The following is a 24,236-nucleotide window of genomic DNA, read 5'->3' on the forward strand; positions in this document are numbered from 1 at the left end:
AAGACCCACAGAGGATCCAGACATTCAGGGTACCAGACAATGATTTTTAAAACAACAATTATTAACATGTTAAAGAAACATGGAAAGATAGCATCTTTTAATAACTGGAATATATTAAAAAGAATCAGTGGACACTCTAGGACTGATAAACATATTGCCTGAAACTAAGATTTCATTTGATGCATTAAGCAGATTGGAGATAGCATAAAACAGAATTAGTAAAGTGAGAACAGTCACTGAAAAATATACAAAAATGAGCACACAGAAAAAAAAAACATAGCATATAAACAGAAACAGGAAAAAAGAGGTATGTAGGACAAAGTTTAAAAAAAAATAGCATGTTCCCAGAAGAAGAGAGAGAGAACTGGGTAGAAGCAATAGTTGAAAGTGATCATTTCTAAAACTGATGAAAAATATTAATCAACAGATTCAGTACGCCTGGCAAACCAGGCAAGACTTTTTTTTTTTTTTAAATGAGACAGGATTCACTATGTTGTCCAGCCTGGCCTCTAAATCCTGGGCTCAAGAGTTCCTCAGCCTCAATCACCCAAGTAGCTGGACTATGCCATGGCTCCCAGCTAAGATTTCTTTTTTTTTTTTTTTAATCAGACTTTACTGAAGAAGCTTGCATGTTGGGAAATGATATTGTGAATAAATAACCAGGTTTTACTTAGGACACACAGGTGAAGTTCAGAAGAGGTTAAATATACAGAGAAATCTATGATGAAAGATAATTTACAAATTCCAAAACTTGAAAGAGATGGATTTTAGAATAGCATAAGGCCTCTTAGGAAATTGAGTCAGATAAATAGATATACAGAGATACCTGGCAGAATGGAATTCACCTTAACAGTCTCTTAGGGAATGATGGTGTGCGGGACCCGAGAAGACTGTTCTCTTGCAACTACTGGTAATGAAGGACTCCTCAAGATAAAGTTATCTTAGGCAATAAGGAACACTTGTACTTCGTATTTTGATTTAAAAAAAAACTTCTAAAACACCATCCAAAAAGGAGGAAGGCTATACTAAATTGGAGTACTCCACCCCCCAGCTGAGTTCTCCTCTTTCCCTCCCTGGATCTTTCTCTCCCTCATTATCCGTGTAACTTCCTCTGCACCACCATCCCCATTCCCACCCAAACACATACCAACTATGTGCAGAGAAAATAGAAGTCACCAGAGAACTTTCTCAGCTTTCTACCCGCAAACCCACAAAACCTATTCACCACCTACTGTCCTCCTTCCCTCTTGTTAAATGGAGGTCCCCCCTGTCCAAAGGCAATCCTGATTTGGGAAGGTCCTTCTCCACAGAACTTCTGCAGGTCCTTATCTTAGATGCTCAGTGCCCACTCCCTCCTCTGTTTCTCTGGCACTTTTCTCACTCCTCTTGTTCTCAGGCACTTCTGATCCAAACTTTAAAAGCTGGAATTTGAGGTTTCTGTCCCAGGCCTGGTGCTCTTTCTTCCAGGGAAGTGTCACCCATTCCTCCGCTCTTCCGCTTAAGCCACCACCGCCCCTGGACTGTATCTCCAGCCCAGACATCCTATTAACCCACTGGGATTAATAGGATGACTTCCCCTGGGATTTTGCTCTTCCTTCCCGCAGCTGCTCCTAGCCCCTCCTCTGGGAATATCTACTGACTCCTCCCCTTCTACGCTCGATCTGTGTCTTCCGCCATGTGGCTCTAGTACCTCGCAGATCTGAGGAATGTAGTTGTCCTTGAAGTAGTTCCGCAGCCTAGGGGTGGCGGTGCGTAGCGAGGCCATGGTCAGGGGCGGGACTGCGTATCTGCTCTCTGTCAACCTCGCCCGCGCCGCAGCGCGGAGCCGCGACTGCTGTCTGGCGGCGTCGGAGCGTTGCCTGGCAACCACGCGGCGGAACACGGAGCTGCACGCGCTCTTTGCTGCGCTGGGGCGGGGCGATGGGCGGGGCTTTAGGTGGGCGGGGCTCACCTCTCCAAGCGGCGCGATCACGGAGTCCTACTGTCCCAGCCTACCCTGTGGAAGCTGCAGGGACGCGTCGGGCCAAGTGGGAGGGCGTACGATTTCTGCAGGGCGGTTTCCGGGGAGGCGGGTAGTAGATCCTGTTTCCTTTCTGTCGCGGGGTCGCGTTCTGGCCCCGCGTGTGTAGGAGCCTGCGTGTGTCCAGGACCCCGCAGCAGCATGGGCGGCGCGCGGGCTGCGGGTTGGGTGGCGGCGGGCCTGGTCCTCGGCGCCGGCGCCTGCTACTGCATTTACAGGCTGACGCGGGGCCAGCGGCGGGGTGGCCACGGACGCCGGCTGCGCCCATCGCGGTCTGCAGGTGAGGCGGTGGGGGCTGCCTGGCACGTGGACAGGGAGGGGACACAGAGGCCACCCTGGGCCAGGTGCGGCCGAAGACGCCACAAGGCGCCGGTGTCTTCCCTGTCCTGGCAGTACAATAGGCTGAACTGGAGGAGGGACGGAAACCCAGGTGGACAGGGCGGAGCGTCCCTTGATTTATGTGGAATCCGAACCCCTTCTATGCTTCCACTCTGCTGAAAATCCGGGGATGAAAAAAAAACTGCCCCCTTTCCAGCCTGGGTTCGGCGTCACCCCGAGAACTAGGTTTCTCAAAAACATGTTGATTACCTCTGACTTTAAATCTTGCTGTCTGGGCCTTTGTGTTACGAGATACCCGACTGTGGGAGGGCTGCAGCGGCCCCGAGCCACGCAAGGCATTCTGCATGCAGCTGCGTGAAGAAGGGCGCCAGAGGCAGCTCTGCCTGCAGTTTGCCCAGCCTTTGAGAGGGGAGGTACCTCGAAGTCACCAAGGCCCAGCATCTCGCAAGTTGAGGCACGTGTGTGCGTGCTTTGGTAATTGGAACCGATCGTTGTGCACAAGAGACACATCCTCCAGGTGGAGACTTGCTTTCTTTCAAAATGTTGATCGGCACATTCAGAACTCTAAAGGTTTACTGAATATTCTGAAGGGATGTTTCAGGTCATGGAAGCTGTTAAATAATTAAAAATCTGTCATCTAAAAAAAAATGTCTTCCGAAAATGCAGAGAACCAAACAGCTTTATTACTTAATAAGCATTAAACCATTCTCCCTCGAACATCACAGGCAATCTGCTAATGGAATTCCGAAAACAAAGAGTTTTCTCACCTCTTTGTGTAGCAGGACAGATACAACTCAAGTATACAGTAACCTATCTTTAAGTAGAGAACTTGAGAGCACCGTTTGCTATACATAGTTCATCCCAAATTCACTGATAATTGGGGCAGTTATTTGTGTTAGCTAATTGCCTTTACCCCGAAGAAAAATGAGGCATCCTTATGATAAGCAGGTAGTTTAAAATACAGAATATGGTGCCTAGGCTAAGAACTGAGACTGGTGCTTTATCTTCCTTCATGTTTACATTTCAAAGAGAGGGTTTCCAAGCCTTTCAAGGAAAAACTTAGATTTTAAAACTAGCTTTTACTTTTTAAAAAATTCCATTTATATCAAAGGGCCAAAGAATTTGTAATTCACTACTCTAAAAAAAAGTGAGGGAAGTCTTCCCTTTTTGTCACAAAGGGAAAATTTTTTAAAAGATGTATATTTACCCGTGCTTACAAAATCTAATTTGTTGTCTTTCTCTGTGTCAGAGACAATTCTGTATAAATCATTGGTAGGTGACCTGGATCCATGTATCTTCTCACCACACTGATTCAACCTGATGAACAGTAACAAAGTCTTTCTTTTAAATTTACCAGTTCTCACAATCATCATCTTAAATTTAATGCTACAACTTTAAAGCTACACCTTTATCTTTGAAGAAGATACAAGAAATACCCATTTGTCATCATCACCCTTAAATTCTGAAGGGTGTTTTGGTTTCTTTTAAAGAATTGTTTAAACTATTTAGTTTTTTTGTAGCAGTTTTGTTCTTTTTTTTTTGGTGGCACTTTGTGTTTGAAATCAGGGCCTTAGGCTTGCTAAGCAGGAGCTCTTTATCCCTTGGGCCATTCCACCAGCTCTTGAAGGGTGATCTTTTCTGTCTTTAATTTGTAAGTCTTCTACTGTTAAAAGACTATTTGAGAGCATTGGAAACTTGAGCCATACCCGTAGCCCTTCTGTTTGTTTGGTTTTGATTTTGTTTTTTTGAGATTGTGTTTCTAACTTTGCCCAGGCTGTCCCTGAACTTGTAATCCTCCTATCTTAGCTGAGTACCTAGGATTATAGGCATGCACCACCATGCCTGTCTATGTACCTGGATTTTGAGAAAGAAATAAAATGCTTGACTGATACATATTATTTGCATGCAGTGTCTTAGTAGTAAAATATATATATATATATATATATATATATATATCTCACATGACTATCAACCAGTTTCTTGATGTCTGAACCTCAACTTCCCATCTATAAATTAAAAATAATAGTCATATCTTCTTCCTAGGGATACTTAAGGATTCAATTAAATAAAACATGTATAGTGCTTAAAACTGTACCTAGCATCAGAGTCTGTGTCTGATAATGTTTTTATAATTAACAACACATTGAGTTATTTGCTTTTTTATGCAGAAGACTTAACCAATGCTTCCTATGATGATGTCCTAAATGCTGAGCAACTTCAGAAACTCCTTTACCTGCTTGAGTCAACTGAGGATCCTGTAATCATTGAAAGAGCCTTGGTCACTGTGGGTAACAATGCAGCCTTTTCAGCTAATCAAGTAAGCACCCTCATTCAAACAAGCAAAACAAGATCCTTCTATCCTGACCCTGGATAAGTTACTTCACCTCTCACAGCCCCATTTCCTCATCTATACAATATGGCTACTTATGCCTATAACATGTTTGTTTACTTCCGAAAGGCACAGCCTATGAAACTGGTCACTCTATCTATTCACCATGTGGCAGTGCTTCAGTAAAGGAAAGCACCTAACATTTAAGTACATGCTTTAAATTGTATTACAGATCTTATCAGTATGGTTCTGATGCAGGTGGTCTCTGGACCAAACTCTGATGACCACTAAATCAACGTAAATGGCTTCTACAAGTAGAGACTTAACACTAAAACTAAAGTGCTTAATTTGAATGCTTCCTTCTCACCCCATCCCCTCCCCATTGAAAACATTTTGTAATTTTTTTTAGCTAATGCCTTTTGTTAACATTTTCATAAATGCAAAGTCATTTTGAATTTATAGTTTATTTCAGTTCAGTTTTCTTCAGAATGATAAGGTTTACTGTAAAGCTTTAGCCATTTTTAGGGAGATACTCAAAAATGTTTAAGCATTATTCTATTTCAGTTGCCAAAAAGGGAAAATATTGAGATGATCTAACTTGAACATGTAAGAATGGCACTAAATTCAGGCATAACTGAGTGAGTTTAGGACTGTAGAGTTATCAGAGCTCTTTCTCCACCTTTTAGCTCTGCTTGTGCCTGCTTCTTTTTATATATTGGTTTTTGGCCATAAAAAAAAGTTTGTTTCAAGGAATAGAAAGAAAGCCACTGGTCTCTCAAGACTTTTTCCCTGTAGTTCATGATCCAGAAAGCAGTGCTACTCTGCTAGGATCAAGTACCACACCCTTTGGATCAATTTCTGAAGCAAGGGACTGTGGATCTTGATTGATAAGGCCCAACTTATATATACATCCTACAACCACAGCAGGGATGGATGTGAATTCTGTTGATCAATAGTCCTACCAGTCACTATGTAGGATAGAGGAAGTGCTGAGTCTACCTCAGTGGACAGAGAAGCAGTGGACAATGAAAAACAGTAGATGGTGACAGATTTGTTAGCTTTCTCATATAGAAGTATTTGTGTTGCCATAGTTCTATATCCTTGAAGTTGTAGTCAGGCAAGTCCACAGCCACGGGAGCAATTGCGGGTCAGTGACCCTCACAATCAATAATAATTTGTTGATCTCTATCATGTCACATAATGTTTTTGTCAGTGGATTTCATATACCATGGTGGTCCTATAAGATTATATCGCTTAGTGATGTAGCTGTCTTAGCCTGTGCAAGTATGCTCTATGATGTTTGCAAATGATGAAATGGCCTAATGAAGCATTTCTCAGAATATATTCCTATTGTTAAGCAACTCAGAACTATATACATAGTTTAAAAAAAAGAAAGAAAAAAAAATTGATTTCTAATAACTAGAAGTCCTTCAAAAGAGCCTGGAACTGGGGAGGGGGGTGTTTTTCTCCAATGCTAAGCCCACCCTTAACAGGAGAAGGTTGGACTGTTTATAAAAAGTAGATGATGGCAATCATTTTTCTCTTTCTGTAACAGAATGCCATGACTGACCTAATAAGAGTAATTTTTAGTTTATTTTTCTTATAAGAATTTAAGCAATTGATATTACTTTCAGTGTTGTGACCAAAGACACATTGTAACATAAAGTTGCAATTGCATGAATTATCAGATTATTTTTCCTTGGGAAATCTGGGCACCATTTTTCAAACTGTGTAGAATTCCAGTTCTGCAAGATGTTAGTATGTTCTCACTCCCAACACTGAAAAATAATATATACTTCTTGTGTATAGTTCATGGAAGTACTAGTCAGTACTTCCCTGTTAGAGATTCTCAGTGCACAATAAACATGTTTACTCTTGTTTTACCCACAGTTTCCCAAATTTATATAACTTTATAACCCTTTTTAGTGTAATATCTAATAACATCTTGAAGGATTAGTGTTCTAAAGAATATATGTGCATAAATGCTGTTTTACTACTGTATTCCAAACTATAATACTTTTCCAGGTTGGCCTGTAATAGAAAAGTCATATAATTCATTTCACTGTAAAATAATTTTGTTTGTAAATTGCTTCATTACAGTAGCTCTACAGGTAACTCCATGTCAGTATTTAAATAATCACATATCTGAATTTTCTTTTTCAAGGAATTTTTTTACCTCTTAAATTTTGGATAGACAATGGGGTCACTATAGATAATGATTGTGTACCATATCTCTCAGAAAGCTAGAAGAAAGAATTTTGAATGTTTTCACCATTAAAAAGTGATGTTTCAGGAGATTGATATGTTTAACCAGATTATACAATGTCTACATATATAAAAACATCACAAAGTACTCCATTAACATATACAGTTTTTGAGTTTTAATGTATCAGTTTAAAAACCAAACTTAATCTTTAAAAATTACTAGTAATTACTATAAGATTTGTATATGCGGAAACATTTTGTTTAAGTGATTAGTTTTTAACTGTATTTATAAAGGCACAGAATTCAATGGAAGGGATATATATTGAAGTTATGGTCCTGTTTTCTTCTGTTAGGCTATTATTCGTGAATTGGGAGGTATTCCAATTGTTGGAAACAAAATCAACAATCCAGACCACAGTATTAAAGAGAAAGCTTTAAATGCACTAAATAACCTGAGTGTAAATGTTGAAAATCAAATCAAGATAAAGGTAAGTTGTCTGAAATTAAAAAATGTGTAAGGCTTTCTATATGTGAAAGAGAAAATTTTTCAAAAAGTACTAAAACTTTAGTAAACTATCCTTTATAATTTTATGGACAAGAACTACCTTTAAAGAAATGGAGAATAAGGCAGAAGAAGAAGGCACTTGAATTACTCAATAAGCAGTCCAGTGGGGTTGAGTTTAATCCAAGGGTGCTAAAAAAGAACCAGATCAGCAGAGTCACTAGATTAAGAAATAGGAATTCAGTTTGACATTTATTGAACTCCTGCTCTGTAGTACACACCTGTAGACATGAGCAGCATACTACCCTTGCTCTAAGAAAGCTGTGCAAGGATAAGGCAAGTCCATAAAAGTTGTAAGTCAAGGCAGAACGTGATGAAGTGTTTTAAGGAGAGATAGGTAAAACATTGCTGAGTACATAGATCCCATCCAAAAGTTTCTGTAAGAGGGTGGAGTTCGTCCTGGCTGTTAAGAATGTCTTAAGGTTTCTACAAGTACAGTTGGGGAAGAAGAGAACTCCAAGATAAAGGAATAAGATGAGGTGAAACAGCTCCAGGAGTAACTGAGATAGCCCTTTTAGTAATCTTTTTACTAGAATTCAAACAGTAAAAAGATTCAGATACAAAGATGAAATGTTCAACACATGTTAGTCAATACTTTGAAAAAACATTAGCATCTTACAAACTATGACTTAAAAAGAGTTAAAGAAATGCTGTTTTTTTTAAAGGCTGGATATATAATGAAATTGTGGTCAAAGAGAGCCAGTGACTTATAAATGTAATTGAGAACTTAAACCCATGTTAAAAGTTTAATCACTCTTTGCATTATTGCATTATCTTGTCTATGGTAACATAGACACATTTGTTTTTTGGTTTTTTTGTGTTTTTTTTTTTTTAATTCATAATGGTTTTTAGGACAGTTGGTCATTTCTTAGCAAATTAGAAAATTTTCTTACCTGTTAGAATTTTTGGTGGTGGTCTTCAGATTTCGTTAGGTAAATATCAGTTATCTGTGAAACATCATTTTTCCAAGCTGGAAAGATCATGACCACATACAGAAAGTAGAGTTGCAGAAAACTTGCGTGACTTAGTTCTATCATACACGAAATAAGAGGTCTACTGACACTGCATTACTTATTTGCCAGTGATGGTTAACAATATGAAGGAGTAGATCATGTATGTATACTTGGATAAATAAGAACAATCTTGGACCAAATATAATTTTTCTTCTTGCTTTTGATAGAATAAATTCCAAAGAAAATTGTTTTATGTTGTCCCCCGATTCCTTACTTCTGACATGATGCAAAATGGCCCCATACATCTTCCTTCCTGATCCTGATGTGCCTAGACCAATAGAAACAGAAAGGTGGACTGAGTTGGAAGACCCATTATAAAAGAGAGGTGACTGGTGTTGAGAACATGATCCCTGGACTTAGACATTGTTCCCCCCAACTGCTGGCTGAGATTGTGCAGGGGACGCAAGCTCCTTGAAGACTTTAAAGCCGTTGGCTGTGAAATGGCCACCCTAATATCCACCTCCATTGAGAGTTGTCTTCAGGATTAAGGGAGGTATATGCTCACAGTGCTCAGCATACTGCCTGGCAGTAACAAATGCAGCTTTCAAAAAGTCACCAAAGTTTGAGGGTCAGATAAAAATGTCACCTTTATGGGGGAGTCAGTTCCATCCTGAGCAATCACCCTAGTTCATTATATGGAAAAGTGATTGTTCAACAGAAGTTTTGGGAGATGAATGTGTTCATTTTTCCCCCTTTGCCTTCAGATATATATCAACCAAGTCTGTGAGGATGTCTTCTCTGGTCCCCTGAACTCTGCTGTGCAGCTGGCTGGACTGAGATTGTTAACAAACATGACTGTTACCAATGACCACCAGCACATGCTGGACAGCTACATTACCAACCTGTTCCATGTGTTACTGATTGGAAATGGAAACACCAAGGTAGGAAGAGAAGCAGTTATTAATTAAAGGTTAAAGAGCTACAGCATCAAGCTTATTAAGATTGAAATTTAATTTCTAGGCTATCTAGCTTAAGTTGGAAGTTTCTCAAAAAGGGTAATGTTTAATCAAGATTTATTAAAAACCCTCACTTGGGCCCAAGAAGATACATTATTTTTATCCCCAATACTGAATTGTGAAAATTATCTGTTGTCTCATTTATTAATAGGTTGATAGTGTTTGATTTTTTGAAAATCAATAAAATTATCTTTTACTGAAGCAAAACAGCTAGCTAGCTTCCCAAAACCAGAAATAGGAACATTGTGATTAAAATGTTTCTTTGAGGGAAGAGAGGTAAGAAAGAGTTAATAGAGGGGATGAATTTGATCAAAGTACATTATATGCATGTATGGAAAATATCACAATGAAATCCCTTTGTACAATTAATATACACTAATAAAAAGAGGGGGAAAAAGGTTTCTTTGAGTAATAGTTGTGAAATTTTGCTTAGCACAGGGTGATTCAGCCATTATTTGTTATAAATCTAAAACTACTTTTACACAGTAGTAAATGAAGGGAATTAGATATATGAAAGATAGCTCAGTGCTTCACTTGGTCCAGTTATACAGGTGCTGAAGGCAACAGAGTAGAACGAAATTAAATAGGATCTCAGAAGACACCCTCTGAAAGTTTCTTCAGTTACTGTGCATTCTTACTGCCAATTCTCAAAAAAAGAGCACAAAATAGAACATAGATCAGCGTTTGCTGTAATTGTCTGTGTTCTCTGAGAGAGTTTGAGAGAAAAATGCATGAGCATTTTACGACCAAATGTGAGGCCATGCTCCAAATAACTAAGTCACTGCAGTGATTTCTGAGGTTATCAGGATGTGATTATGGGGGAGCCTCACCAAAGTCATGCTTTTATGTTTCTGAGGTGTTTGTGTATAGGCTTTCCACATTTCCCAGAGCCAAACTCATTTGGATCTGGTCCAAGACATACTCAGAAGCATTCAAAATTAAATAATAAGAGTAACTCCTCTTTTAGCAATATTGCTCCATTCCCAGGCAATTCCTAGTACACGTGTTCCCATCAACATCTCTCTCTCCAGTGGAGAAGGATAACTTCTAAACCTTTAGAGCCCATGGGACCTCCTCTCCTCTTTACCCTGTGGTGTGATTACTATAGAAATAATCTCACCACCACCATCCTGTGTCGGCAGCTGCTTTACTCAGAACCCCAGGAGGAACTCTTGTTTGAGTTCAGAGTCAAGCAACTCTGGCCTGCAGCCTGTATATATCTGTCTCCACCATGGTCTGTGTTTTAATGTAATTTATAGTTTCTTAAAAAGTGAATCACACTACAGTATTATGTTCTAATTTTGTTTTGTTTTGTCTTCCCATTACATTGCCTAGAATAATATTTCTGGGACAGAAAATTTTGCTTTTTGAGTTTGTTTGTTTGTTTTGGAACATGGTCACCACCAGTTTAACATTGTTTCTTCATAAAAATTGAACTTGAAGTTCCTGCTTACAAGTAAATTTTTGGATAGTCATTCCTATCTTATTGAGAATATGTTACCCATTTTAGATATTTTCTTAGTAAGTAACCACTGGAGTGAATTTTAAAAATCTTATTTTGCTTACAGTAGTGAATTCACTGTGTTATGTTTTTGGAGAATAGCACTGATTCATAACCAAATACAAACAGTGATAAGTTAATACAAACCTTGTGTTTCCCTTGCTACAACTGTAGAGCGTAACTAAACCTAACAGTTTAAAATAAATGCCCTGGAGTCGCCACAAGATGGCGCATGTGACAAGAGGTGAAAACAGAATTTAGGGGTTCAAACCAAACTATGGTACATATATTTGTTTAATCTATAGTTGTCTTCTATCTTTCTGTTTTTTCCTTCATGTTTAACCCACTTCTACAAAGGATAGAAACATCACATTTTAGTATAGTATACCAAATAGCTATTGTTCTTACTATCCCTCATTGTATACCTCATTGCTGACTAGTGTGCCTTTGTGGATTTACTGACTTCATCCAGGCTTTTCTCATAGGTTCAGGAGCATCTGTTTCATAACTCTTGCTTCTGTTTTCCTAATCTAACCTTCACTGACAGTAGAGCCAGGTGTTTTTTCTTAACATTTATTCTTGGTGTTGTTGACAGCCAGTCAGACCAAATGAGATCTAACAGCACTTCCCAGGGAGGACACTAAAGAAGGGCAGGTGTCTCTTCATAGCCCATAATTTATTAAGAGTATCTGTTTGAAAAACATGATCTCTGCATCTGTAGTTTATCAGTGGTTACCACTGGGAAGTAGAATGGGCCATAGGACAGTAGCTTTTCTTTTTATTTTGTTCCTTCTGCACAGTTGGAAATTTTTATCAAGTATTAATATTATAAACATTTTTAAAATAATTGATAAAAATATTAAGCAAAACCTTATATCCTTCTCCTTAATAAATAGTATGTACAGCATGATTAAAGGCATTACAACTATACAGTATAAGAAATGTACATGAAGACCAGAAAGAAAACACTAAAACTTTTTGATGATCATCTCAGATCATGAAAATATGAGTGAACTACCTCATCTCCGCATTTTTCTATATTTAAAAATGTTCTAGGAGTATAGCTCAGTGGTAGAGAACTTGCTGAGCATGCATGAGACCCTGGGTTCAATTCTCAGCACTGAAAAGTTCTAAAGTAAACATCTACTGCCTTTCAACCAAAAAAGTTTTATAAAGTACAAACTCCAGTTCCTTCCTAAGTCTAATTAAAAGCACCTTTGTTGTTTTGTATGGACCTCAGTACCCTCTTCTCCTTAAAGTATCTTTGTAAAAAGCATGGTTTCATGGTTTTAAAAGGGAAATTCTATTTGAGTATTTTTACTGATTTTTTTTCAGAAATAAGTGATGAGTGCTGGTATTTTAGCTACTCAGCTGTTATATAACTTTACTAATTATATCACTGTGCCTATTTAAATAATTTTAAAACATGTTTAACATAAAAAAGATAACCTCAGCTGGTGGAGTGACTCAATCAATAAGAGTGCCTGCCTAGCAAGCATGAGGCCAAGTTCAAACCCCAGTGCCACAAAAAAGAAAAAAATAGTAATAAAAAAGATAACCTCAAAGATTCATAGTAACCTAATAAAAAGAAAAGGGTTGTATTATTTATTTAGTCTTGATAACCAAGACTAAGATTTTCAAGATTTAGTTTCAAATTTTTCATACTTTCATTAGACATGAACTAAGCTTTGGGAGATTTTGTTGTTGTTTCAAAGATCATATTTCATTTATCAGTAATCATGTATTAAGTCTATGTATGCATGGAGATTATGAAGACATCCAGAATATTCCTTCTGTCTCTTTAACAGTATGATTAGAAAAGTAATGTTTAAATAACACACTGTTGTGTGATAGCTGCTCTGAAAGTGGTGTCAAGTGCTAGAAAAGTCCAGAGAGAGAAAATTCATGGAGTAGAGAGACTTTAAGCCAGGGCTTGAAATATAGGCAGGACTTTACAAGGGGAACATAGGGAGAACACAACATGCTAGGGAGAGAAAAATTCATGCTTGCTGGTTCTGAAATAAACCAATATTCTTATTTCAGGTTCAAGTTTTGAAGCTACTTGTGAATTTGTCTGAAAATCCAGCCATGACAGAAGGACTACTCAGTGCCCAGGTAAATAGATTACATTTGTTTTGTAAGTACACACATACATAGACTTGGATAGATAGACCTGAAAAGATTTATCTCAAAATGCCCACAGGAATTATCTCTGAAGAACAATATGAAGGTGGTATTTTATTTGCATATATGAATTTTTAAATTTTTCTTTAACAGCATATTTTAGTTTTACAATCATTTTTTAAAATTCTCTATAGCAACAGTAAATTTTGTCTCTGCCCAATTTTGGAAACATCTTGCCAGTTTTGTGCACATGTACCTTAGAATCCATTGAAACAGCAGTGTCCCCAGTATGCATTAGATGCCGGGCAGAGTGCCAGGACACCAGTGAGTATATGGTGCTTGTTCTGGAACTTAGTCTGGTGGAGAGAAAAAATATGTAACAAATGAACAGATAATCAAAATGCATTGTAAGTGTTCTAAAGGAAGCAGAAGTGGTGCTGAGATGAACTGGACCTCATCTTCTGCAGAAAAAGGACATCTGCCCATCCCTGTTCCCCAATCCTGGACCCTGCACTGTGTATGAGCAATAAATACTTGATGAATTGATGTGGTCTCATGAAAACTGTTTCATGGATCCTAAAAAGAAAAATGGATGTTTTCTTCAAATGACTACACTCTTGAATTCCAAGTATTTTTAGCTGAAACACAAAACCTCATTTCTATTAGTGTCCAATGCAGAGTGCGTTTGATTTTATACATTTAAGTTATACAATCAGGGTTAATTTTCTGTACCTAAAATTTTTTTAAGTAAAATATTCAATGCACTTTTAAAATATGAAAATTATGCTGTTTCCTTTTTCAGGTAGATTCATCGTTCCTTTCACTTTTTGACAACCATGTAGCAAAAGAAATTCTTCTTCGAGTACTTACACTATTTCAGAATATAAATAACTGCCTCAAAATGGATGGCCGTTTAGCTGTTCAGCCTCCTTTTGCTAAAGGTTCATTGTTCTTCCTGCTATATGGAGAAGAATGTGCCCAGAAAATGAGAGCTTTAGTTTACCATCCTGATGTGGATGTGAAAGAGAAGGTTGTAACAATAATACCAAAATTCTGATTGGTCATATTTTTCAAAACAGTAATGCAGTCTGGAAGTTAACACACAGAACTTACTTTGTCTTCCTTAGAAAAGGATTCTTTCAGCTGCTGAATTTGAACAGTAAATATCACCTTTCATCATTAACACAGTACAGGTTGAACATTCCCTGATCTGACACAATGCTCAAAGTTTTGGGTTTTACAACATTTTAGGGTTTTTGGATTAGGAATGTTTAGCTGGTAAAGTCTGTGCAAGTAGTCCAGTCTGAAAAACTCCAAAATATGAAACACTTCTGGTCCTAAACATTGCAGTTAAGACACTCAATCCCTCAAACTTACCATAGTCTTCAGGTTTATTTTGGACTGATGTCAGGTTAGTATCAGCTATTTGCTGATACTTTAGTGATTTCCTGTACATGAAATGGCAGTGGCGTTTTTATATATGATGTACTTCTCTACTCCTTGAATGGTTTGCACTTATTCATCTGCGACAGCATATGTGATTTACTATGGCCTTGTTCTCAGTAGCAATGAGATCTTGAGCTCTCAAATAAACCTGCCAGCTCAGCCACACTGCTAAAGTATATTTTCATCACCACAATCTATTCTCATTCCTAATCAATGAAAAATGTATACTTTTCAGGGAAAATATTTCTTTAGTACTCATTCACTCCCACTCAGTGTGCCAATATATATTATATTTAAAATTCTGGACTCAATCAAAATGTCCAGCCCTAGTTCAACTGGTTAAATCGATGAGCCAATCTTAAGAGTGAAGTGAGTCTAATTGTATGCCAAAGATATCCATGGAGTACGGTTGTTTTTGAAAGCACATGTTGTAAAAGAGTAAGTATAGTATGATCCTATGTGTGGTTTTTAAAATGAGAAATGTTTATGCTTACATATGGACAGAACATTTCTAGAATGGTACTTAAACTCCTGGGAGTGAGACTGAGAATTAGGAACAAAACTTTTCTATGTATACCCATTTTTACTGTTTGAATTCTTTACTATGAGCATAAATTGTGTAATTTTTTAATAAAAAAGAAAAATTACTGACAAGACTATACATCTTTCATTAACATTACTTTATTCTCATCCATATTTTACTTTACTAAAATTATGAAAATTTCTCAGCTATTATCTTTTTATAGTATTTTTATCCCATAAGCTATAACAACTTGATGTATTTGAATGCAGCCAGATTCTGTAATATTCAGTATTCATAACCCTCACCATGCTTAGCATTAAGTAAATGTGTACAACCAGAAACTTTGCTACTTGTGTGTTTAAGACAAAGCTTTAAGAGTACTTAAAATTTCATTTGTAAATGCATGGATACAAGACTATTTGCATAGGAAGTCACAAATCCTCAAATCAAAAAATGTGTGTTCTCAGTAATACCAATACAGAAATAAACTTTGAAAAATATTTTTACAGTAGAAAAGGGTTTAATGTAAGAGGAACGAACAATGGACATTCCCAATGTGCCAGAATAGTACTATAATGTTACGACTAAAAACAGCACTTTTATATGTTAGTGACACAACATTCGGGGTATTTCCTGAAAGGCACATTCTTTATAGCAATTTAAAACAAAATTATCTTCCTATTTAATGAAAATACCTACTCAAAATGTACACACTTCCTAGTTACCACAGCACTGGTTCTGAAATGTCAAAAAGGTAGAGAAAAGGGGGAGTACTTTTTACCTGCCCAGGAAAAATCCACAGTGGAAATACACAAATAGGTCTTTTCTATGTAAGCCATGGCACATCTCCACTTTTATTTGGTGTAATTGCTCCTGATAGACTCAACCTCTTAGGCAGTAAGGCATATCAAAGCGTTCCTCAGTATGCTCACTAACCAAAGAGGAACATGAAATTGACTTGTAGGTAAGATTAAAAGATATTATAATGTATGTTAGACTGAACTCAGGGAAGAGAATGGATTTGTCTTTTCAAAATGTTTTTTCATGGGGGCAGGGGGGAGAAATGAACCAAGCCTTGTATGTACATATGAATAATAAAAGAAAAAAAAAACAATAAACAAAATGTTTTTTCACTTTGCACATAAATCCTTCAAAATGTAGATCAGTGAAAAATAAAGTGGAAACCACTGTGGTAAGGAATGTGAAGTTTTATGTATTTCCTAATGAATAAAATATCAAAGTAGAAAGAATGTGAAGAAACGTGACTAAATGAGGCAGGCCAATTAAAATGGAACTAGAATACAATGTAAAGTGCTTACAGATCCTTGGTTAAACAGGACATGTGAATACAAAAACAATTTTAAGGCCATTCATGGAGAAGAAATACTCAAGCAATATATACTTGGCTTGCTCCAGAGTAGAGATAAGAGATGGATCAATGTGCAGCAGCAAGGAAGAGGACTATAAGAACGCTGGCTAGTAGGGCAATATGCCCCACAACAACCCTAACATCTTGACTCAGGTTTGCTTGGAGCAAAAAGTTTATGCTTGTCCAAGTTTTTCCTGAAGCTTATTTTATGGGAAATGTTTTGTGCTTTAGTGCCTTCAAGTCACGTTCACATACATTACACACACACACACACACACACACACGTTAACACCTATTTCCCCTTGACTTTTTAGGTAAAGTACTAAATTTTGATGAAGATCACATACTGGCTGCTCCTACCCTTCAAATTTACAAAATGAGTGGGGCAAGGTTGGTAGTCTTCAATGTTCAGTATCCTAATAGATATGCTCAAATGCGCAACAGGAACAATACATTATCAAAAGTGTTAGCCACCTTTCAGCTTTCAAATTTACTTATCTATAGTAGGCAGTGGTATCTTCAGAAATAATTTTCTCCCTTAGATTTCTAAAGTGCTTTTAAAAATCTCTTATTATCTACACGTTTGGAGGTAGATAAAAATTATTCTCTTGTTGCACATGAGGAACATGGTGAGCATAGGTGACTGAAATTCCAATTTAATGCCTAACATGTGACATGCACATATATGTGCAAATAAGTTACTGAGAACTGCCTGAGTAGCATTTGGTATAGAAAACATCTATCGATTATATTATTTTGTATGAGCAGTTTGGTTTACTGAGTCAATGGCTTAGGAACATAGAATGGGCCTCCCAAAGTATCTAATATATCTCACTCCCTTAAAGAAGGTTCAGAGACAACTGAATATAGATAGAGCCTTCCTGACTAAAACTCAGGCCAGCTGACACCCAGAACCTTTTTTACCATAGGTATTCCACACTGGCTTCATAAAAGGTACAATCATGCTTATAGGTCATTTAATATTAAAATATATAAGACATCTGAATCATGTAAAACAAAATATTTATAAAATACATCTTACTGATATTTCTAGAGTTAAAGCTAAGAGATCGGGGGAAAATACGTCTATATAAGGAAAATGAAGAAAACGAAATTTAACTCAAAATGTATGTCTAGTCACATTTTGGATCGACATTTATCTCCTCTGTGAAATACTTCATTGTAGCTACATTTGTACTTATCACAAGACCTGACTTGGAGATTAGAAATATAAAACTTCACAAGTCATGTTCTCATAACCATACACTTTCCCTTCCTGTGCCCCAATCAGAGAAGTTTTAATTTAGGGATTGTAGATACGCAGTAGAATGTACTATTTCTCTCTTTTAAGACTTTAGCTCAGGGTGGTCATGGATGCACAAGAATGTGACTAAACACCAAAGAGCTATTCACTTTTTATATGGTTAAATGATAAATTTTATATGAGTTCTCATTTCTTTTTCTTTTCGGTGGTATTGGGGTTTGAACTCAGGGCCTCATGCTACGTAGGCAGGCACTCTACCAACTGAGCCATTCTTCCAGCCCAAAATGATAAATTTTACGTAATATATACTTATCACAATAAAAAAAACCTAAGCCTTTAAAAATGATAACTTAATCCAAACTCCTATGGTTTTATTCTTAACAAAATAAATCACAATATTTGGCATATAAGCTAATTTTTCTTTTTTTTTTTATTTTTTTGAGATAGGATCTTACTGTGTTCAAGCTGCCTTGAACTCTCAACCCTCCTGCCTCAACCTCCTTAGGGCTAGGATTACAGGTGTGAATTACTATACCCAGCAGCCAATCTTGATAGAGCAAGAGCTGCAGTGATTATAAGCATGTGTGAGTCAATTTTTATCATTTACAACAACATGAATCTAAGAAAGGAGTGTGTGTGTGTGTGTGTGTGTGTGTGCGCGCGCGCGCGCACAGGCCTCTGGGGGGAAAAAAATCTAGGAAGGTAAACAACCTTGACTCACCTTGTAGAAGGCTCTGAAAAAAGGAAAAACAATGGATCTTTAATACCAGTTTTTTATAACCTTGGAAAATTCTTCTAATACTAAAGTATAATGCTGCAGTTAAAAAGTTATTGCAATGCTTCTACCACTGGTATAAGTTTTTTTTTAAATCCACATTGGCCAACTCCTGAACTCTCTTTCATAGTTTACATAAGCTGATCATCATAACAGCAAAGCAAGTTATTACACGAAACATAAAACACACACTTGCAGAAGTTTTTTCCAAATGTAAAAAGTAACAATATTCATGAATTTCTTAGTCTTTCCATTTGTTTTCAAATTTATGTCAAATGATGCTTCTTTTTTCATTAAGAGCTCCTGGGTTCATATTTATTCAAAGTTTTATCATCAGTATTTAAGAATCTTGATTCTCCATGCTTTAGAACAAAAAAATCTTCGGCCTTAAGTCCATATCTTTCTAGAGCTTCACTCAGTTTCACTGGAGGCTCTAAGTAATGCTGGCAAAGGACAGAAATAAGAAAAACGAAAAAAATTAACTATACATATATTTGGAGAGTGTTTCCAATAAGAGTTCAAACTAAAATAACCAACAAGTATCTATGTAAAACAATACCTTTTAATTGAACCATTAGAAATTCAATCGTGTTTTTTTAATAGTTTGGGTCATTAATTGTGCAAGCAACATAAATATCTATGGCTAGATAGAAATCAATACATCCAAACAGCTGTGTGTCAACTGTGGAGCCATCTTAGATTAAATATCAAGATTATATGAAATAGTCTCCCTATGAAATTTCCATCTCAATGGAATCAATTCCAAAAATGATAAGTGGATGTTACCAACATTTTTAAAGCATATGGAAATGTGAGCGTGTATCTGTGTATGTATATGTACATATGTGTATGTATGTGTGTACAGACATATATATGTATATGCAAATACTATAGCAAATGCTTCAGCTGTTTCTAGTTGAAGGGCACAAAACCTCTAGCCACATATAGAAACCAAAGTGTGCAGAATGAAAGAGGGCCGCAAGAAACAGAGACACTAGAGCGGAGTTTCCCTCGTTCCCTTTATTTCCTCAACTTTTCATAGCTCAATAAAAAGGGAAGATAGCACACAGTATGTTCCAAAAATTTTCGCCCACTTGAATGTTTTCCAAAAAAGTTGAGACCACTTGAATATGGAATAAAATAGTTATTTATAAGGAACTTTAAAAATACAAAGACAAATCATTTCATTAGGTATATCTCTTTTGAACTAAATCTTTACTCTGTGTTACAGCTATTCTTCCCTTCATTAAAAGGTTTTTTCCTAACTTCAATTAGAAAAGCTGTAAAAGTGAAGCAAAAAAATCAAACAATCTCAACCAAGTATAGTAGTACAAGTCTGTAATCTTGTACTCAGGAAGCGGAGGCAGGAAGATCATGAGTTTGAGGCCAGCCCCGACAAAGATAGCAAGACCTTATCTCAAAACAACAAACAACAACAACAACAAAATACAATCAAAAGGGCTGGGGGCATGGCTCAAGTGGTAGAGCACTTGCCCAGCATGCTTGGAGGGCCCTGTGTACAAGGAGTCTGCCTGTCCCTTTAACAAAAAGTACCTTCTGAGAATCTACAAAGTGTGCCAGCTTTGGGAATTAAATCAAAAATTCTTGCTCCTCTTACATTCTACTATAGAGATAAGAAATGAAATAAAAAATAGATACATCTAAATGGTCAATACATTCTGGAGAGAAGAAAGTGCTGGGGATTGAGGTCTAATTTCAAATACAATAGTCGACGAAGTCCTCTCAAGAAGGCGCCATATGAACAAAGACCTGATGGAGCAGATTGCACAAGGCTTTCACAGGCAGTAATGAGAGCTGAGGCTTTCCCTCTGACAGAAGAGTGGACTGAAGTTGTAAGATCACTGCCCTTTAACAGTGCTGAGCAGAGACTATAGGGGCAGTGTGGTAGCAAGAAAGAAGGTAAGAAAAGATCAAATTCTGAGTGTAATCTGAAAGTTGAGCTGATTATATATGGGCAAGGTGGGGAGAAGGGAGGGACTGGATGAAGATGTGAGGAAAAAGAAGTCAAGGTTCTGGCCTGAACCTAGGAAGAGGGAGTTACTATTTACTAAGCTGTAAGAGAAACAAGTTTGAGGGAAGATCAGAAAGTTTGGTATCAGACTTAAGTTCCAGTTAACTAATGCATAGCTAAGTGGAGATGTCAAGAGACAGCTGTATATATAAATGTGGATAATGAGAGAAATCTTAAAAAGGGCAGGAGACAGATGGTATTTAAAGCCATAAGGCTAGATGAGTCCCTAGGGGAAGAACCAAGCAAAGAATGCCTTCAGCATTCAATGTTTAGATGGAGGGAGATGAAGAGCTAGCAGTGGAGACCAAGATAAGACCTTGAAACAATTCTTGAGGCACATGGAGGTCTTTCACTTCCACATTTATGGCTATGCTTAAGGAGTCACTGCCTTTCAAATGACTTAGGTTTTAACTAAAACTTATTTACTCTGTATTCCTAAAGATAACCGCTTATTAATGGGTAGGTGGTACCAGAAACCTATTTTTAGTCTATTTTATAAATATAGAAAGGAGATCACTAATACACGTCTAATAAAAATTAAGTAAATACTAGCCTAAGTCAAGGAATTTCTCTTGCAAAGTTTTTTTTTTTTAAAAGATTTCAAAATGATGAAATTCTTTCTCAATAAAATGTAATTCCTTTTGTTAAATTCTTTTCACCTTTTCACCAGGACTCTACAAGTCCTGGCCAGCAATACATGTACACACAATCACCCCACATTGATAAGTTCACTGCTAAGCTATGACTTTAATGTAGAGCATGATATTATGCTGACTTGGTGTGAGTTTGTTTTTGTTTTTGTTTTTTTGTGGTACTGGGGCTTGAACTCAAGACCTACATCTTGAGCCACTCCACATGCCTTTTTTGTTATGGGTTTTTTCAAGATAGGGTCTCTTCAACTATTTGCCTGGGCTTATTTCAAACTGCGATCCTCCTGATCTCTGCCTCCTGAGTAGCTAAGATTACAGCTGTGAGCCACCGGTACTGGCTTTGTGAGGATTTTAGCTGAGAGTAGACCTTTTGACTTTAATCTGTCTAGAGTTAGCAGTATGTTTCTGAGTTTTTTCACACATTAATTCTTGGTTGTTCTAACCATCTAGAACCTTAGAAGTAGGTAAGGAAGGCTTCTAAGTGACTGATATTATCTTATAATCCAAATACTTTACTCCACAAGGGACTAAAACACCCCACAGTCATGGGACCAAACAACCATGAAAAAAGCAAGATAGTAAATCAGAGATCAATAAGAGGAAGTAGGGACAACAAAAGAGCTCCCAGCTCTTCCATTAAGCACTAGCTAGACAACTCCTAAGTTCCTAAAGGGATCACTGTCTTATGATTTACTTACAATAGAATCTATTCAAAGTAAAGATCCAGGCCAGTAAAAAAGTTAACATACATTATATAATGCTTGAAAATTATGTCTTAAACACATCCTAAGGAAATATGCTTATCAGTCCATAAAAATTAGATGTTGCTATATTTATAATTCTAGAGTAGTACCAAGTTATGGACTCTTATTCTGCTTATATTACCATGGACAGCTATTATAACCACTTGTTTGCAAATAGTTTTAAAGTGTTTAGAAATAGGTTATACATTTCTGAAAATCCTGTCTACTTTATTGTTTAACATACTCATAGTTAAACAAACTGCTAGAATAAATAAATTTTTATTACATATCTCATTAAGAAATAAAGATGGAATCCAGGCACGGTGACACATGCTAGTAATTCCAGCACTCGGGGGCTGAGGCAGGAGAATTCAAAGTTCAAGGCTAGCCTGAGATACATGGAGAGGCCCTGTCTCAAAAATGAGTAGGTTAAATACAACAAGAACAGTTTTGCTGAGTAGCTCAGGATGTCCTCAGACCTCAGCCAGGATGTTACCTCAGCCTCTAGAGTGCTGGAATTACAGACATGTGCCACCACACCTGGCTTACGATATTTTTTTTGGCAGTACTGGAGTTTGAACTCAGAACCTCACACTTGGTAAGCAGGTGCTCTACTGCTTGAGCCAAGCCTTTAGTCCTTTTTGCTCTGGTTATTTTTGAGACAGGATCTCACTTACTACCCGAGGCTGGCCTGGACCACAATCCTTCTACTTTTGTTTCACCACTAGCTGGGATGACAGGCAGGAGCTACTGTAACCTACTTACAATAACTCTCAATGACTGAAGTCTTTATTCTCTCCTCATCTTCCCCATCTCAGTAAACAGCACAACAATATACCTAATCACTTAATCTAAAATTTTTCATTTCCTTCTTTGCATAGGTTTAATAAAATATTATCACTTCATCTAAGTCACTAATAGATAATATATATGGAACATTCAGATACACATACCTATAGAGATGGAATAAGAAATTACCACCAAATATAGTAGTATGCCACTATGACCAATCTCAAACTTGTTCTTCGTAAATACACATACATGCACTTCATACTCTCCTGCCTTCTCTCTGCCCCCAGAGTTACTCATTATTCGTTTCACTTTATCCCCTGGCAGCACAGCTAAGAGTCTCTGCATCGTGACTCGGGGTTACTGCATCATAGGATGGGAAATTTGATTACGGGGGGGAAATGTATTAGGTAATTTTGGAACAAGCTGCATCTGAAAAAGAGGGCAAGCCAGAAATAGGACAGAGGGGAAAAGCTAAAATTGTCAAGAAAGCACTGGGTTTCTGCAGAGAAGCCGTGGGATGTGGAGGATGACACAGAAAGCAAAGTAGGAGAAGCCAAATTCCAACCATCTCTTCCTAAATTCTGCTTAGGGCAGGATTTGGATCCAGGAAAGGAGAGAGAGGTTTACAATCCTGGCCTTTATCTGAGAACCCAGGTTAGCAGCAGAGTTTTTACGGTTCAGCTCCCTTAAGGAAAAATCAGCTCTCTTGTTATATAGTCTAGGACTAGAACCACATCTATCCCAATGCCTGGTACATAGCAAATACTGGGTCAAGATTTATGGATGACAGACAGGCATGGTGGTACATGCCTCTAATCCTAGCCACTCAGGAGGCAGACATAGGAGAATCATAGTTCAAGGCCAGCCCAGGCCCTATCTAAAAACAAACTAAAAAGGAAAGGGATTGGGAGTATAGCTAAAGTGGTAGAGCACTTGCTCTAAATCCTACCACTGGTCAAACACATAATCGGAACTATTTTTATCACAAACTTACCTCATTTGCTAAGGCAAAAGTTCCCCAGTGAATTGCCACAGATTTCTTTGCTTGAACATCAATGTGAATCCTTACGGCATCTTCTGGGTTTACATGCTGGTATTTCATAAACCACCTGAAAAACAGCAATTTGTTAATCTAGCCTTTGAATAGACCCTAAATTCTACTTACTGCTTCATCTAATTGACCTTTAAGATTCTGCACAGGACTGTATGTTTGAAAAATGAGAAGCAACTCAGCATGATTATTTTACTTCCCTGCCTTGATGCTTCATTTGATTTTGAATCAGTACACCTAAGAATTAGGTTGAACTGCCAACAAAACAGCAACATGCCATAGTGCTACTTTCAACCACTTTTCAGCCTTTGGATTCACACTGGACTTGTCTAGAGAACTTTTAATGAATATTGTTGCCCAGACAGTACCCTCAGTGACTCTTGACTTAATTATTCTGGGTTGGGACTTGGGCATTAGTTTTTTTAAATCCCCCAGGTGAGTTCAATGTATAGCCAAAGTTGAGATTGCTACAGAACACAAGCAATGTTGTGAATGAGCCAGAAAACAAGCCTGGAAGCAAGATCAAGGCTTAATTGTAGAAT

General features: G+C 37.4%; 3 protein-coding genes across 6 annotated transcripts in view; 1 reads left to right on the forward strand and 2 right to left on the reverse strand.

Moving 5' to 3' along the window:
* Fbxl13 (F-box and leucine rich repeat protein 13) overlaps nucleotides 1–1,853 on the reverse strand; it is a 232,799-nt gene extending 230,946 nt beyond the window's left edge. Inside the window, exon 1 of the mRNA XM_074064909.1 lies at nucleotides 1,691–1,853. Coding sequence (XP_073921010.1) covers nucleotides 1,691–1,765 — 75 coding nt within the window. The 5' untranslated portion in view covers nucleotides 1,766–1,853. The remainder of the gene's footprint in view (nucleotides 1–1,690) is intronic.
* Nucleotides 1,854–2,006: 153 nt separating this feature from the next.
* Nucleotides 2,007–15,162, forward strand: Armc10 (armadillo repeat containing 10). Its single transcript, XM_020159863.2, has 6 exons — nucleotides 2,007–2,300; nucleotides 4,528–4,676; nucleotides 7,247–7,381; nucleotides 9,173–9,349; nucleotides 12,969–13,040; nucleotides 13,852–15,162. Exons 1-6 carry the CDS (start codon nucleotides 2,162–2,164, stop codon nucleotides 14,104–14,106), a joined length of 927 nt encoding a protein of 308 aa, XP_020015452.1. The 5' UTR covers nucleotides 2,007–2,161; the 3' UTR covers nucleotides 14,107–15,162.
* The window catches only part of Napepld (N-acyl phosphatidylethanolamine phospholipase D), a 34,925-nt gene continuing 25,608 nt past the window's right edge, over nucleotides 14,920–24,236 (reverse strand). For all 4 annotated transcript variants that reach the window (XM_074064913.1, XM_074064915.1, XM_074064916.1 and 1 more), the window contains exons 4-5: nucleotides 23,638–23,752; nucleotides 14,920–18,869 (exon numbers count right to left, since the gene is read on the reverse strand). In XM_074064913.1, coding sequence (XP_073921014.1) covers nucleotides 18,720–18,869; nucleotides 23,638–23,752 — 265 coding nt within the window. In that variant the 3' untranslated portion in view covers nucleotides 14,920–18,719. The remainder of the gene's footprint in view (nucleotides 18,870–23,637; nucleotides 23,753–24,236) is intronic.

The sequence above is a fragment of the Castor canadensis genome, chromosome 2 (assembly GCF_047511655.1).
Source record: "Castor canadensis chromosome 2, mCasCan1.hap1v2, whole genome shotgun sequence".
Taxonomy (NCBI): domain Eukaryota; kingdom Metazoa; phylum Chordata; class Mammalia; order Rodentia; family Castoridae; genus Castor; species Castor canadensis.

What these genes read in the sequence shown, in the direction of transcription:
- Armc10 (XM_020159863.2), top strand. Translation starts at nt 2,162, where the DNA reads ATGGGCGGCGCGCGGGCTGCGGGTTGGGTGGCGGCGGGCCTGGTCCTC. An exon ending in GCGCCCATCGCGGTCTGCAG is followed by an intron (nt 2,301 to 4,527) that starts GTGAGGCGGTGG and finishes TTTTTTATGCAG; the next exon opens with AAGACTTAACCAATGCTTCC. An exon ending in TTGGAAATGGAAACACCAAG is followed by an intron (nt 9,350 to 12,968) that starts GTAGGAAGAGAA and finishes TTCTTATTTCAG; the next exon opens with GTTCAAGTTTTGAAGCTACT.